This window comes from Bombyx mandarina, chromosome 25 (assembly GCF_030267445.1).
Source record: "Bombyx mandarina strain Sakado chromosome 25, ASM3026744v2".
Lineage (NCBI taxonomy): Eukaryota > Metazoa > Arthropoda > Insecta > Lepidoptera > Bombycidae > Bombyx > Bombyx mandarina.
This window is the reverse complement of record NC_143231.1, coordinates 6,102,622-6,118,649: the sequence shown is the minus strand read 5'-3', so window position 1 is coordinate 6,118,649 and position 16,028 is coordinate 6,102,622. Positions and strand designations below refer to the sequence as shown.

Genomic DNA, 16,028 nt, shown 5'->3' with positions numbered 1-16,028 from the left:
ATGAATAACGTATTTGTTTGTATAGGGATTAATATAATCTTTATAAAAACACCTTCACAAATAATGCTTTACATATATGTATATGTATTTCACTGGAATGGTACACCGCGCGTAGTTCGTTTCCAAATGATTCTTGTCCACCTGATGGTTGTCTGGAAGAGATCGCTTTTAGCGATAAGACCGCCAATTGTACTTTTTGTTTTTAATGTATCGCACTTGTATTATTTGTTTTTTTGGTGTACAATAAAGAATACTCTCTCTCTCTCTCTCTCTCTCTTTATTTTAGAACAAATTTGGTTAGCATAAAAAACGTTATAGTGAGCCAACCTTTAATTATGGACACATTATTATGCTGTCGCGAACTTTTTTTTAAATCAAAGCCAAGTCAAAGCTTATCCAAAAAGCCCACTGAAAAAGTCTCAGTAAATACCACCATTTTACTGAGATTATATTTCATCCCATATCATCTCATCTCATTTCATATGATTTCATTTCATAATATAATTTTTCATATAAAAAAATATATAAGATTAGGCTGTATGGTTACCTTTGCCTTTCCAATTGGAAAAATAAAACTACTGTCAACTCTAAAAATTTATTAAAAAATATACACTTGTATTTGAGAGTCAAACGTAAGTCGGCCGGACTCGGCCGTTTTTATTTTGTCTTCTTCAATAATGATTTATAAATGGTGGCATGCGTTTGTTCGTAAGCGGACAAAACCTATTCCCGAAGACAAAGCAATTCTATGGAAACGACGATTGAGTTTTGCTTATGCTCTATTTGCCTGGAATGCTTTTGGTTTAGTAGTTTATAGTGCTTATCAAGGAAAGGCTGATTGGGCTCACTACTATGGAATTAAAAGTGACGAAGAAAAATCCATACCTCCAGGTAAATATGTAAACTTTAAGAACCACCTTAATTTCAACTACTTTGAAGGAATAATAATATAGATAGGCCGCTACCTTGTTGTGAGTGGTCGCTGGTGTTCATGATCAGTAATGCCAAGAGTACCTTAAAGCCGCTGCTCACCAACATAAACTTCATTAACGTCATTTAAAATACATTTCACAACACCCAGGAAATTGAAGTACGGAATTCACTCCAGACCAGCTAAAAATACAACTTTTGTGAAATACTTTATGATACATAACTCAGTTTCTGAAATCAGTAACTTTATGTAAATTTCTTTTCAGGTTACGCCTGGGCTAATACTCTTGGTATAAAAAATGCTAAAGTTTATAGAATATCTGGATTCAAGAAGGTTGATGAATATGATATTGTAGACGGGGAGATGGTTACTAAAGATAAAGTTGAAACAAATACATAGTACCTAAAATGTAAAAAAAAGAACATTATGCAGAAAAAGATCGACATAATGCACTTTTCCATAAATAACCAGTTTTTTTTAAGTTTTACATTTTATAAATTTGTAACTGAAACTTTTATATCATAATAATGACAAAAACATTTTTTTTAAATTGTTTTATTAGATTTTCATTTTCTGATGCGCTTGATGCAGTTCTAATGTTGTGGAAGATTAGACTCAGTTCACTCTATCTCCAACAAGGTTCTTCGAACTATAGGCCTATTATGAGAACTTCCTTGGTCTCAAAGATAGTGTAAATCATACTACTGTGTATCTAGAGCATCACCTCTTACTGTTGATGCATTTACATTACTAAGCAGTAATGCTGGTGCTCCCCAAATTTGGGTGTATTCTCCCACACTTTTCATTTAGCATATTATTATCATCATTACTATTGGGATGATAGTACAAATAGCTAGATGGTGATCTCTTAAAGCATAGTAAAAAAGAAGTGATCAAAACTTATGCCTGAAGTGGATAAATCTCAGAATTGAGTATGCAAATGTAATCAAAAAGATCAGTTATAAAGCACAGTTCTCAAGTACCAGTTGTTCCTGTCTTCATACCAAAGAAAGCTGCTTGAATTCAATAATATTGATCACAGACATTGTTTGAAACCTCTGATAAAAAAAATCTCAATTTTGGTTCTCTGTGTTTTGGACTGTAAACTCTATCAGAATTCTCTGAGGAATTGTTTTTGATGATAACTTGCACAGCATTACAGCATTGATCCACAATCTGTTCAATCAAGTAGTTGGAACGCACATCTGCCCTTGAAAGCTAGAAAAATAACAATTTTTGAAATATGTTTATGATTCTATTTAGCCTAATATTGTTATTATAATATTTTTTTCAAATTTGTTTCTAAAGTTGATCAAATACCTTTTCTGATATAATTTGTAGATATGTAAATAAAATAGATAGTGAATGAATAAAAGTTTTATTTATTTATCAAAGCTCTATAAAAACACAATAAATACATTACATTAAATTATGAGATTTGTCTAGGCCGTATCGTTGATTTATCACTTTTCAGTTGTGCCGAATTAAGACTACGTCACAACATGGGTAACCTACAGATAATTAATAATTTATTTGTTAAATCTAAAGATAATGACCAAGTGCCAGGGTACAATTTATCATATAATAGTCTCTAAGGCTGTTTGAACCTTCTTTACCTATGAACTAATGACCTTTGACAGAACTGCAGCCCTCACACTTACTTTTAGCACATCATCGACAGCTAGTAGAACAGCATTCCCACAATTCTAATTTTAGCACGGATTACGCTAACTAATAGTCCCGACCTCATCGCGAAGCGGAATTCTGCGTATGTAAATTTTTCTTGGTGATGAAACTCCAAAGCGATAGCCATCTAAAGTCTCTTAAAAAGATCAACCTGAATAAAAAAGATTTTGCAGCGTCAGTCGTGTTTTGGTATCTATTTATATAGGGAAATGTTTAAAAGCAGGTGGCTTGTGAGCTCGTCTGCTCACCTTAGCTAAAAAGGTCAACGACGGGACCGCAGATATCCTGCGTCCTTCACTGTCGCAGGACGTTTCACTTCTGAAAGCCCTTTTTTATTAAATTTAAAAATTTAGGGAATCAAAACAACGATTGAACATTGAGGCACAGTTTACAAATGTATAAATATTTGTTTCCGACAATATCTGGAACTTCATAACTGTTTTTTTATTGTGTTAGTAACTTTAATTGGTACACATTTACACAAAAGCGTTGGTCTACTCTCTGCAACTCTGTTTAATATGCGGAATTGCTATCGCGTAAAAATACGGGTCTATATAATTCGTCTCATTGGATCTTGACAGACGATATTATGTTCTGCTTTGTGTCCATTTGTTTTAACTTCGTTGGCAGAGGCTTAGTGTATATTGCTTCAAGCAACGACTTGTTAACATTCTGAACTCGACCGCATATTCACCTGTTGGGTTCCAAAACGTCAGAGTAGGGAAATAATGAATTCTGCTGTTTATTTGTTTTAACAAAAATTATACCTGTAACGCAGCGTTCCGTTTCGTGGAGCAACAGTAGCCAAAAGGGATGTGACTCATCCGTGCCGCGACGACCCTACCCGCGCCCCCGCATCTATTGCACCCCCTAGTAGTGCGCGCCAGACTCTGAAGCGGCAAACATGCATCCCCGGTCGATACCGGAACTGATAGCCCAAAAGTCTCATTCCAGTCGGGCACCCAACATTAAACTGGCGCCCAACGTGGGGCGCCAGTTTAATGTTGAGTGCGGCTAGACTCTGAAGCGACAAACACGCGTCCCCAGTCGGTACAGGAACTGACAGCCCGAAAGACTCATGCCAGTCGGGCACCCAACATTAAATACCGAAGAGTATTTTCTTCCACAACATCTCTATTCGGCACACCATTCATTAAAAGTTGTATTTATATTAAGATGTATTACCTACATATTTAAACAAAGACTAATAATATTTTGCTTATTCAAAAATGTTTCACAAGCCTAGTTTTGAAGTCGTCGTGGCCTAAAAAATAAGACGTTCGGTGCATTCGTATATAGCGATGCACCGTTGTTCGAATCCCGGGGGTAAATACCAATTTTTCTAATGAAATACACACTTATCAAACACATTTATCAAATGTTCACGATTGACTTTCACTGTGAAGGAATAACATCGTGTAATCAAAATCAAACAGGCAAAATTATAATTTGCATAATTACTGGTGGTACGACGTATGAGTCCGCACGGGTAGGTACCACCATTTGGCCTATTTCTGCCGTGAAGCGTGTAATGCGTTTCGGTTTGAAGGGTGGGACAGCCGCTGTAACTATGCTGAAACCTTGGAACTCATCTATCAAGGTGGGTGGCGGCATTCACTTCGTAAAATAATAAAAAAGCCTAGTTATTTTTACTTTTTATATAAAATATCATAAATACCATTTTAGATATATTGCACATATATGCATAAGCTGCTATTACAAAAATGCAAAATATTAAATTAAGAGATGGGACAAAGCGAACAAATTTCGTTAGGACTAACTACTTCTTACCAAATTTCATAAAAAGTTGCTCAGCATAATGGGGATATGATCGCGTGACACATTACATTTGTATGCTATCACTAAACTAATGTATGGCCTGCTAATGTATAGCAAAAAAGTATGGCCTTATGTGCATCTTGAATATTCACATTTTGGTACGAAATGATTGAAGTAGAAGTTTCAGGTTAGTTTAGCAAATATTGCGTAAAATATACCCATTACATAATTGAATTAATAAATATAAAATATATCTTAAATAATTCGATAACATTTGCTATTGTGGTAAGTAATAATCTTTCCAGAGACAATGGTGTTGGAATGTTATTAAATGATTCAAGTGGTGGGATAAAAGCAAAAAAATTAAAACATAAAAATAGTTATACTGGTTTAATCAACTTCAGTGTCATTTTCATTTTCGTTCAATTAGCATTGGTTGAATAAAAAAGATGCATTTTTAATTTTTTTTAAATAAAGACCAATTTAATAACAAAAAAATAGATACATATTCTTTAATGTTTTTTTTTTTCAAATATTTGAAATTGTCTTCGCTTCTCAAGCCTTAAAAGTGTTAAAAAGTCATGATTACCTTCAACCGTCATGACTACTTTGAGGTGAAATTTGTTTTTTGAACTTATCCATAAAATCATATCATAAAATCAAGAAACTGGCATTTAAGTGGTACACAGAAAATATAAAAATATAGGTTAAAGAGTCTGTTTTAATAAAGCAAAGACGTCATTGGAGTATAAAAGCCAAGTATATTTGATTAAAAATATTGGTTAATAAATATTATTTTTTATTAAAAATTGGATTTCGGAGTTTACTCCTTCAAATAAAGAAAAATAAAATGGGCAATGCCCAATGAGATGAAGCTTCGTTAAAAAAATTACAGCATCCCAATAATCACTAAAAAATAAGTAAAATCCAATCTTTATCAGAAAAGACAGTCGGTGCTTATTAGATCGTCTAATCGTGAAGATGAATATTCAAGTCAATCAAACGGCAAGGCCTCGAGAGACTTGTTCTTTTTGTGTTGCAAAAGAGACAAACACATATCTATAGGATTTACTGTGAGAGAATGTGATAAATGACCTCTTAATAAACATTCACGCGATAAGACTTAAACCAGTTTTATCGCGTGCGAATTGCACTCATATTTTATTTTTATTTTAATACGCCTTGTTTTTCATTTTAAAGCTACATTGTACCCTGTACCATGACGCTGTATTTATACGTTTCGGTACGAAAATGTTCACAATGTCCTCTGTATTTTATGATTTATATCGTTTTTAAACTTAACTTAAATTAAAATTGACAAAATCTTTCTTATAGGTATAAAAGCTCTGGGTTTGTGACTAACATGTTCTTCATTATAAACACTATCATTTAACGGGTTCGTACCAAGATTTTTAATTACATCCTATTGTTTTTAAACTATAATTAAAAATCGTTTTGTACCCACTTAATAATAGCGTTTATAATGTAGATAAACCGCGAAAGTTTAAAACAATTCGTATCACGTTCTACCTAAAATAAGATCACAGTTCATGTAAGAAAATTAGTTTAAGATTTTATCAATTCGCATGTTGTGGACGGTAAGCGATCGATCGACCGCCATGCCTTCTTCGCTCAATTTCTTGCAGTAACGCTGATCTGAAAGAAAATAAAATAATCTCGTTACAATAGAACGAAATTTAGACTTTATTATTAATCAATTAAAACTACTTTTGCGGTGTAATCAGGCTTTAATTACTATACTACATTAAGATATTATTCGTCGACACTTCAATATTGTGCTACTGCCTACTAACCAGGTGGACGGACATTATCAATCAAGGGGGCCACAAACACCAGCGTCCCGGGCGCCATTAAGCAGGCCGAATGCAGGCAACATTGGAGGAAGCCGGTGCAGAAACTAGACCAAGGTGGTCACGACCCTCAGTAATGAGGAAACGACAAAGAAGAAGAAGACCTACTAATATTCAATAAAAAATATTTCTGGATCTTTATGTCTCTTTTCGTGTTCTTTTATTTGTTCTCGTACACACGCTGGCTCATATGACTGCTTCGCGTTAGAAATAGGTAAAATGATGATAACTGTAGACTCGTAAAACTTGGGGATTTTATATATATTTATTTATTTGTAGTTAAGTTTACCATAGTGATTTGCTAGATTACTTAACACAGATTACATAATTGTCTATGAGTTTTTTTTTTAAATAAATTTGTGTATTTTTTTCTCTTCTACCTATGCTTATGGCCTTGAGAGGCTATTTCAGCTTCGCCTTGCCATGTAGGTGAGCTCACGGGGCTCAAACCGGTGTGTTGCTAACACTGGCCCCAGCAAGAGCAGTGCTTCGTAGGAGTGGGTAATATCGGTTTTGCCGCGTATCGAATCGTATCTATATATCGAGGATCAATATCGGATATTGAATCTATATATTTTCTGAATCTATATATTGATGGATGCTAGTAGATTTTCTCGATTCACGATATTTGAGATTTGAAACGATACGCTGATATAATATCGTAGTAGATATAAATTTAAGTCAACGTTATACGGTTGGTTTTCTGATATCAATTTATAATATGATCTTAAAGTAATAAAAAGAACATGAAAATAAAAATATCAAAAAAACTTTCCTTTATGCTTTTACCAGGCTTAGGACTGGCTACATTATTTTCAGTTTTTAGTATTTTGTGTCTTAATTTAAAATTACAAAATATACCAAAAGAGTGTAGATTTCAAAAGTTTAATACAAACACAAGAAATAAACTCAATTATTTGGATTCAACTAAAAATAGAAAAATGTGTACTTTAAAAATCAAACACAAAAAACTTTTAAGTATTTATAAACACTTGTCCAAAAATTCTAGTTCAAGGTCAAAGCGCGTGAAATTAAATTCAACGATGCAAATAGGCTATACTGCATTCAAGTTAGGGTCGAAAGTTGAAACTTCTTTCCTTAATTGTATCCTGCTGATACGCTAAGAATAATCTACAGACATATGTACTTAAATATAAGGTTTACAATTGTATGGATAATGCCTGTTTCTGTTTCATTCATCACATGATATCCCTATCGTGCGCTCACTCACTCTGGCTGATTCGATACGAACCAAACGAATATTGCTGATATTAACGAATCGGTACGATATGCCGATGCGCATCACATCGAGCAATATCGTGTATCGGCTGATATCGAAATATAGATTTCGATTCACGAATCGGTCCGATATGGCGATGCGCATCACATCGAGCAATATCGTGTATCGGCTGATATCGATATATAGATTTCGTGCGGGGCGATATCGGATTCAACGATATTGCTGCGATATATAGATATTGAATCTATATACGATTTATATCACCCACTCCTAGTGCTTCGCAGAATCTACCACCGGATCGGAAACGCGACCCACCGAGAAGATCCGGCCAGAAACTTAGTGGGCCAGCTTACGTGATGGGCGACCAAAGTCCTTTTTTATTAAGATTAATTTATACTCACCGATATCGTTCATATTTCATTACGATTAGTTGCAGTTCTTGTTTGTACAGGCGAGTCAACATGTCCGAGTAACAGTCCAATTCGCTGAGACGGAACATGTCCCAACGCAACTTATGGTCCAACTCTTGATCGGCTGAAATATATTATACATTATTTCATGTTTCTTCTAGAACGAGATTATTCGAGTTATTATATTATGTAATTTTGTAGTAAGCAACTTCTTTTATGATGATTTAGTTAATTTTGAAATCTTTCCATTTTTATTTTCCAGGTATTTTCATTTGTCAATATTTAACATTCTTAAACATTTTGAAGATATCTAAATGGAGAATTAAAAAAAAAACATGATTTAGACGAAGAAATCGTACATCCCGGTTGAAGAGTTGGATAATCAAAATACATTTGAGACTTTGACATCAAAGACGATGGCGACATTCGCCTTGTGGTGTGCAAGCAGTAGTATCCAATCGGCGCCAAGTGGCCAGGAGCTCGTTCGCTTACAAAGCGTATATAAAACATTACGCACAAAATACCTTTAGAATAAACAATTAACCAATGTGGTATCTCTTCAAGCAAGTAGGGCGGGACGAGCGTCGGAACATACGGACTCACTAAATAGCAGCCTCCCACTAGACACGGGTGCGCATAAGTTGTTTGGTTTGTTATTTCACTGAAACAAGTTTAATTATAATAATAACAACACAACAAAAAATCACGCACGGTCATATGGCCCCAATTTAGTATTCCCTGTGCTATGCATATCAAAGACTAACAAACATACATATTGTTACGCCGGTAAGAGTAACGCCATCTATTTTCAGATAGCGGAAACGACTACTAGAGATGTGTGGAATATTCTCGATAATCCTAGGGATGAGGTATCGACTATAAAAGCGTTGCAGAGCTGGCACGCAGTCAGTCAGTAATTGGGACTACTCGAAGCTAAATAGCGAACGGATCACCTGAAGCGAAGCGGAAGAAGCGATTTGAGGATTTTAAAGTGTTCTGTATGTGTTCTAAGTGATAAATACAGTTTTAATTTATACTTCGATGGAATTTTATTTATCCAGAACCCCAGCGCGTAACAATATTTATATGTACATATATAGTTAATAAACGACATCCTGTTCATCACACAATTTTTGTCCGATGTACTAATCGAACCATCGACCCTCGGCGCAACAGTCAACCCACCATTATTAAACATTTAAATTCGAATAAACACTAAAATTAATAAAATAATTCACACAACTACGCTCTTAAATTTCCCGCTAAACGCCGCCTTATCACCGCTTATAGAAACAACAGACGCCTCATACACATACTTGAAATAATAAACACCGTGGTGTGGCGTGGAGACTCTCTGCCACGGCCGCGGAACGCTCTCGAGCGGGTGCGTCCAGTGCGTGGTCTGCGTGTTGTGGTCCATGTAGTAGCGGCGACCTCGCAGGGTCCGGTCCGCCGACCATCCCGGCGGCAACGGCAGGTCACACTCGTCCGAACCTAAACAAAACAGCCGTTGTGTATTTTAATAGAATTTATCGTACAATAAAGCATTGAAGCCCACTTTTTGGCGGGAACGCTAGGAGTGAAGTGGTGTGAATTGTTTTTTGTCTATTTAGTGTTTCTTCAGGTTTAATTGTGTAATAACGGTGGTTCATTAACTGTTTAGAATCTGTGCGAGTGCACAATTGTGGGAAAATGAAACAAAGCAGTTGGATGTAGCTTCTTGGGATCCAAAATTACCATTACCACCATTTTACTGAGATTAATTTCATTACATATCATCTCATTTGTAAATTTAATTTGTTTTTAATCATTTATGTTATGTCGTGATTAGTTTCCTTCGTTTTTTATTATTCATAAACTGTATAAATGGCTAATGCACAAACCGTGCCGGAGCCAAAAAATAATGAAGAAGAAGAAGAAGCATTGAAGCTGTTACAAAAATTATATGAAAATACTTCGTTTTTAATATTGTGAATATTTAATTAAATCAAATTATTTACTTTGCATATGATGCCTTTTGTTACGTCACAATTTAAACGTTGAAGCTAATTAATATAAATAGTGATTTTGGTAAAAAAATCTTCATATTATTTAAGAGGCAATGAAATGGCATTTGTAAAAAGGTTAGTCTAGTTAAATAGAATCTAGCTACTTTCAGCACAACATCTGATCTGATTGACTTTTTGTATCCAAGTACACTTTATTGTGGGAAATTTATAATTCACCACTGACCTTGATTACTGGATATGATGCTGCTGCCATGATTCTTGTTATGGTACGAGAGAGCAGATGTATTAACGTAATTTGAATAAATGGGTGAAGACTGACTTGCTGTTGTGAAAGCTGGAATGAAATAGGTAGTAATATTGGAAAAAAAAAAAAAAAAAAGAATGCCTACTGGAGAGTCTAACGTGCTTTCCATTGCCCACTGACAGACTATGAACTTTTAACAAATATAGACATCTCTGGTATAACACGGTTTCGATACTAAATGGTCAAATTAATCATGTTATACGAGAGACGCATGTACCAAGATTTACATCACTCTCAAACTCAATAAAGGAAGCAAGCACATATTGTAGACTTTCGTTAAACAACTCAAATATTTGTTATATTACATTGACAAATATGTAAATTAAAAGCTATACTGAACATTTAATAAATCCTTAAAATACTATACGCCTTTTTTGACGAAACAAGGAAAAAGTAAACTAAAACAGTAATATCACTCATGAGGATTCTAAAGATTCAGAGAACATTATCCTCCTTTTTCCGCGGGCATGTAATAAGTGAGAAAGTATGAGATGAAATAGGTACCCTCGAAGGAGACAACAGAGACTATTAATCTGTTGTGGAACACTTAGGTTTAATAATAAAATTTCAGTCAGAGAAAATAAATACCTACTTCTAATATAAAAGCAAAAGCTATCATTATACAAATAGCACTATTCAATCTTCATATGAAGGTCATGTAATGTTATTTTCATAGTCAATGACAGGCGAAAGCTTATCTATTCATCAACGGTCAAGACTAAGACAAATAGACAAGACATAATCAAGATATTTATGGTAAACTTTATTGACCAGTTGAGTGTGCTTAGTATGAGTTGTCCTTCTTCAAACGAGGCTTGTGGAGAGTATTAAGTGGTAGGCAGCGGCTTGGCTCTGCCCCTGCCATTGCTGAAGTCCATGGGCGACGATAACCACTCACCATCAGGTGGGTCGTATGCTCGTCTGCCTACAAGGGCAATAAAAATAATAATTTTTAGTGGCAAACTTTCCAATTCCATACAAATTTGAGTTAACTTTTACGCTATTGAGAATGTTAAGAAACTTACCCTAGGCACAACATACTACTTATGTTGAGGTTGTCTATTGTTAATTTGAGTTTGTCTATTGTTTTTTATAGTTCTAGTCCCATTAATATCCTGACTATAATTCATACCTTCAGTACAGTTGTGTAAGCGAATGGAATGAGGAGATGGTGGATGTAGTCTAGGAGTCAAACTCATGTTTGATGATAACCGAGGAATGCTTGACTCTCTTGAACCATACTGTTGTTTTTGCTGTTGAACCTGTAATTTAAAAGCTCTTGCTGTTAATCATATAATGTCAATCGGCATATTATTTATCACTGACAATTCATCCTGATGGGCACATTTGTATTATTACTGCTTGTTGTCCTTCTATAACCTGAACCCCGCTATTACTCTTGGGAGATGTTCCAGATCTCCAGGGTCTTAAGTTGATTTTATGTATCTCTCTATAGTGACTGATATTTTAGAGAGCAATGACATGGCTCTCCATGAATTTTGAAAGGATCCAGCATGTACCACTCTTAGATGACATCTAACACAATTCCCAAGAGATTTTGCAGGTTATTTTGCAGATTGCTAGCTTTTTTGACAGATGAAGCATCAAAATATTGATAAATGGATGTTGTAGTAAAGTTTGGATTCTATATCTTATCTTATCATATCTTAAGATGGGTAGTGGCATTTATGCTATAGATGTCTATGGGCTTCAATAGCCACTAATCATTATACAAACTCAAAATAATTACTTATTCAAATTAAATTTAAGCTTGGCCAATTCTCTAATAAGCAACCATTTGACTCCAAAGGCATCACTGTCTATGACCAACAGTACTGACTTTCCTACAAGAAACAAACATAAAAGGATGGCCAGCCTTTTTTAAAGTTCAGAAAAAAAACAGACCTGTTGTTGATTTTGATATATAGGATCTTCCTGCTGATGCCGGTAGTATCTGTAACTGGTCTGTCTACTGAATGACTCATCAATGTCATTCAATACTGATTGTGATGCCTGTTAATAACAAAATAGTCTTTTGAAAAGGATGAAAATGTACATTAGAATTAACAATATTATTTTTTAAGAAAATGTTACCACATTTGTGTCCAAATGATATTGTGAGTTGTAATTATTTGCAGTGCTTGATGTTTCACTCGTTGAAAAACTAGCAAACCTACAATGAACAGACAGCATTAGTGAAATTTCATACTTTGATAGTAAAGAGTTTTTTTAAATAATACAGTATTTTCAAAAATAGCTGATTTTGGTGTCGTTGAGCTTCAATAACGAGTCACCAGGTGGGCATAGAGCTTATGTAAACATATAATGCAATGGCAAACATGATTGTTTTTCATGTAGTTACACCTATAGTCCATAATTTTTTTTAACCTACACTGAACTTTATCATTCAGCTTAGTCCGCAATCACTACCTACTGCTAGTTTGCTATTCTTGACCTCTTTTATGTTAATGATAATATTGTATTCTTCAAAATTATGATAAATACATGTTCTCTTTTGATTCCAATATACCTACTATATACAATAATATTGATATTTATTAAGGTATGACGCAGCCTCAAGGAACTAAGAAATGTTTACTTAAATTATAGGCTCAATAAAGATACTGTTGTAATAACTTTGTTCAGGCACAATAGGGATTGCTTAAAAGTGTAAGTCATGAATAAGTATGTTTTATTTTTAACCTAAATCAAATTTCTTTCTGTACTCCTGTCTGTGGTGAAATTAATTTTTATACTATGCATTTTAATTGCATATAACACGATTTTGTCGCGTCAGATTGGCTAGGGAATATTATACATAATTGTTTCTCACCTATTCGTTAAATTAGGAACCGATTCACTAGGCGTATATTTTCCGGCGTGGCCGCTCATCGTTTGAGCTTTACCAAACTTATTTTCATGGTTCTGCGAAATCCCATCGTTGACACCAAAAGGTTGACTGCGAGGTCTTTTGTTATATTCTGTTGTCCAGACATTTATTACTAAAACAAATTTTTGTAAAGTAGGGCAATACTACTAAATTGAACGATCTGAATGATCACGAACTGATGATAGTTTCATTAGAACTTACTCGGCAAATCTGGCGGTGTATCTTTTTTTATGTATTTGCCAACTACGCCTTCGTTTACAGCTTTTTGACCTTTTCGTGATATCATTTCTCTTCAATCGTTTTTTTATTATTATTTAAAACTGTAAGTGATGATGATAATTGATTGGGAACTTAAAAACCGACATAACGTAACATCCAATTGTGCTGCAAATAAATGCAATCATATATTAAGTGTATAATCTATGAATACAATTTATTGGGTTTGGGGACAAGAAAACAAATTAAGATTTGGACAATTTGAAATTTGACAACGTTGTGAATGTCATATTGACTAAGATTTTTTTTAAGTTCTTCAACCCTAAGGGTCTTAAGCAATCCACGCTGTTCAATTTCAGGAATTTACTAACTTAATTGGCAAACAAAAGTATCTACACAAAATAATTATGATTACGGTAGTTGAAGAATTTTTCTTGCAGCAGCGATTACAAATTTCTCGGGTTCTTGTACTTGATCCGTTGAATTCTCAATAACTTCCCACCAATTCACTTGAATTGAAAACCGATTTTTATAGTTCATGCTTCCACCACACAAGGTGCTATTTAACTACGGTCATAACTGGGCTTATACGATTTCATTTCATATCGCGCTTTACTATCGATTGTCGTTGCTTAACATGGACAAATAAAAAAAAAAGTAATGGCAATGTCAATAACTACAAAAAAAATTTTAATTTATGTAGGTACCTAGTTATGTAGATAGGTACATAAGTACGGTATATATATGCTGCATTATTTAAAATGAATTATGAATATGATGTAGGTATGTATAGTTTAAATTACATAGATTAACTAACATACATTAAATGTGTAATCTTTTTTGGCTCACTGAATTTGGCCTCTCTTTTTTGTTCGGATTTTATTATTTTTTATTATTTGTTCGTCGTTTGTTCGTTAATGTTCAAATGTAAAAATTGTTTGTTCGTTTTTTATTTTTTAGCTAATTAAACAAATGATCACCCTTAAGTTGGCCTCCTTTAATAGATAGCTTTATTTTTATCGCTCAGAATAATTAATTTTGATCAATTATAGTTTGTTTAACGACAATTGGTGATTGTTCGATCATAAAAACAATTAAATTCCCAATTATTAATTATTTTATATCTAATAAGCAAACCATCACCCTAAGCCTACATTGCGCATGCACTGGTTTTGATTTTCAGATTTTTTTTTTATTTTTAATTATTTGTTCGTTAATGTTCGAATGTAAAAATTGTTACTAATATTATAAAGAGGAAAGATTTTTACATTCGAACATTAACGAACAAACGACGAACAAATAATTAAAAATAAAAAAATCATAAAATCAAAAAAGGGGGGCCAAATTCAGTGAGCCATCTTTTTTTTGTTTATAAGTATTAAGTGTATTTATTATCTATGGTATATTTCCATGCCAGCATGATTTACTTTAAATGTCTAGGCATAGCCAGACAAGGCTGTATGGGCCTAGATATTATAAGGAAAAATTGTACTAAAAAAAAGGTCTATGGCATGATCATAGATTATACACTTAATGGCATGATTACACACTAGGTTTCAAGTGAATGAAGTTAGCCCCTCAAAAAAATTTTTTTTTCCTATTTTATACTTATTTTCTATTAATACGTTTGTTCATCATTTGTTCATGATTGTTCACTGTTAATAATTGTTTGTTCTGCATTTATTTATTTAAAAAAAATATTTAAAAATATACCTACAAGTTAGCCCCTCTAATGCAATTTTTAATATTTTATCATCCTTAATGACCGGTAAATATTCATTTTCGGTTGTTCTTATATAAAACACGTTTGTTCTCTTTCGAAATTACTCGTTTTTTGTTTAATTTACTATTTTTATTAGTTGAATAAATGTATGGAAAATATGTGTACTGCGTATGCGCCAACTATAATGCCTAAACTTTCTGCGCGCTTTTAATCGTGAAAAAAAAAACAAATATAAATCCTGAAGGAGCAATTAATTGGCATACAGTTTAATTAAAAAAAAAAAAAAAAAATTAAATAATGTGCATTGGCGTTAAGTTAGACCAAATACATTTTTTCCATCCTCCTACTTATCGTTATGAAGGTATAAAAAAGATAGGGAGTTCACATAGGTAATATAAACAAATAAATAAATATGTTCATTATTTATCTTTCAAGAGATAATGTAGGTATACATTATAATAACTTTTTTACACAGTCGAAATTATATTCCTAACATTAGTAAAATAACATTTTAATACGATAGGTAAGAGGATGGAAAAAATGTATTTGGTCTAACTTTACGCGGAAATTATATTCCTAACATTAGTAAAATAACATTTTAATACGATAGGTAAGAGGATGGAAAAAATGTATTTGGTCTAACTTTACGCGAATGCACATTATGTCATTTATTTATTTTTTAATTTTGAAGTGAAAACTTCTTTAGAATCGTTGTGATTTCAAACCGGATGCAACGGAAAAAATGACAGGTAAGAGACACAAATACAAAAATGTGTAGGATGAAGCCAGCAAAGAATGAGACAGAAATATACATACTACCTAGTCAGGTCATAAGTATTGTCACACAGTAAAAACTTTTCTTTTAGAATGCTGGCCACAAAAAAGTTTATTGAATTCGAATTTCGAATTGTTCATGAAAATAAAAATGTATACTTTTAGAATTTTTACTCATTTTTAAATATGGAGTGG

At 33.4% G+C, this 16,028-nt stretch overlaps 2 protein-coding genes across 2 annotated transcripts; one reads left to right on the top strand and one right to left on the bottom strand.

Moving 5' to 3' along the window:
- The first annotated feature begins 551 nt into the window (after positions 1-551).
- LOC114240336 (uncharacterized) lies at positions 552-2,306 on the top strand. The gene is made up of 2 exons (XM_028170852.2): positions 552-891; positions 1,197-2,306. The coding sequence occupies exons 1-2, from the start codon at positions 678-680 to the stop codon at positions 1,328-1,330; spliced, it is 348 nt and encodes a 115-aa protein (XP_028026653.2). The 5' UTR covers positions 552-677; the 3' UTR covers positions 1,331-2,306.
- Positions 2,307-4,773: 2,467 nt separating this feature from the next.
- Positions 4,774-13,744, bottom strand: sav (scaffold protein salvador). Its single transcript, XM_028170843.2, has 10 exons — positions 13,322-13,744; positions 13,064-13,232; positions 12,325-12,403; positions 12,136-12,243; positions 11,363-11,492; positions 10,150-10,260; positions 9,234-9,411; positions 8,442-8,578; positions 7,909-8,041; positions 4,774-6,052 (listed from the first exon to the last, which is right to left on the bottom strand). The coding sequence occupies exons 1-10, from the start codon at positions 13,404-13,406 to the stop codon at positions 5,974-5,976; spliced, it is 1,209 nt and encodes a 402-aa protein (XP_028026644.2). The 5' UTR covers positions 13,407-13,744; the 3' UTR covers positions 4,774-5,973.
- Between the last annotated feature and the right edge of the window lie 2,284 nt (positions 13,745-16,028).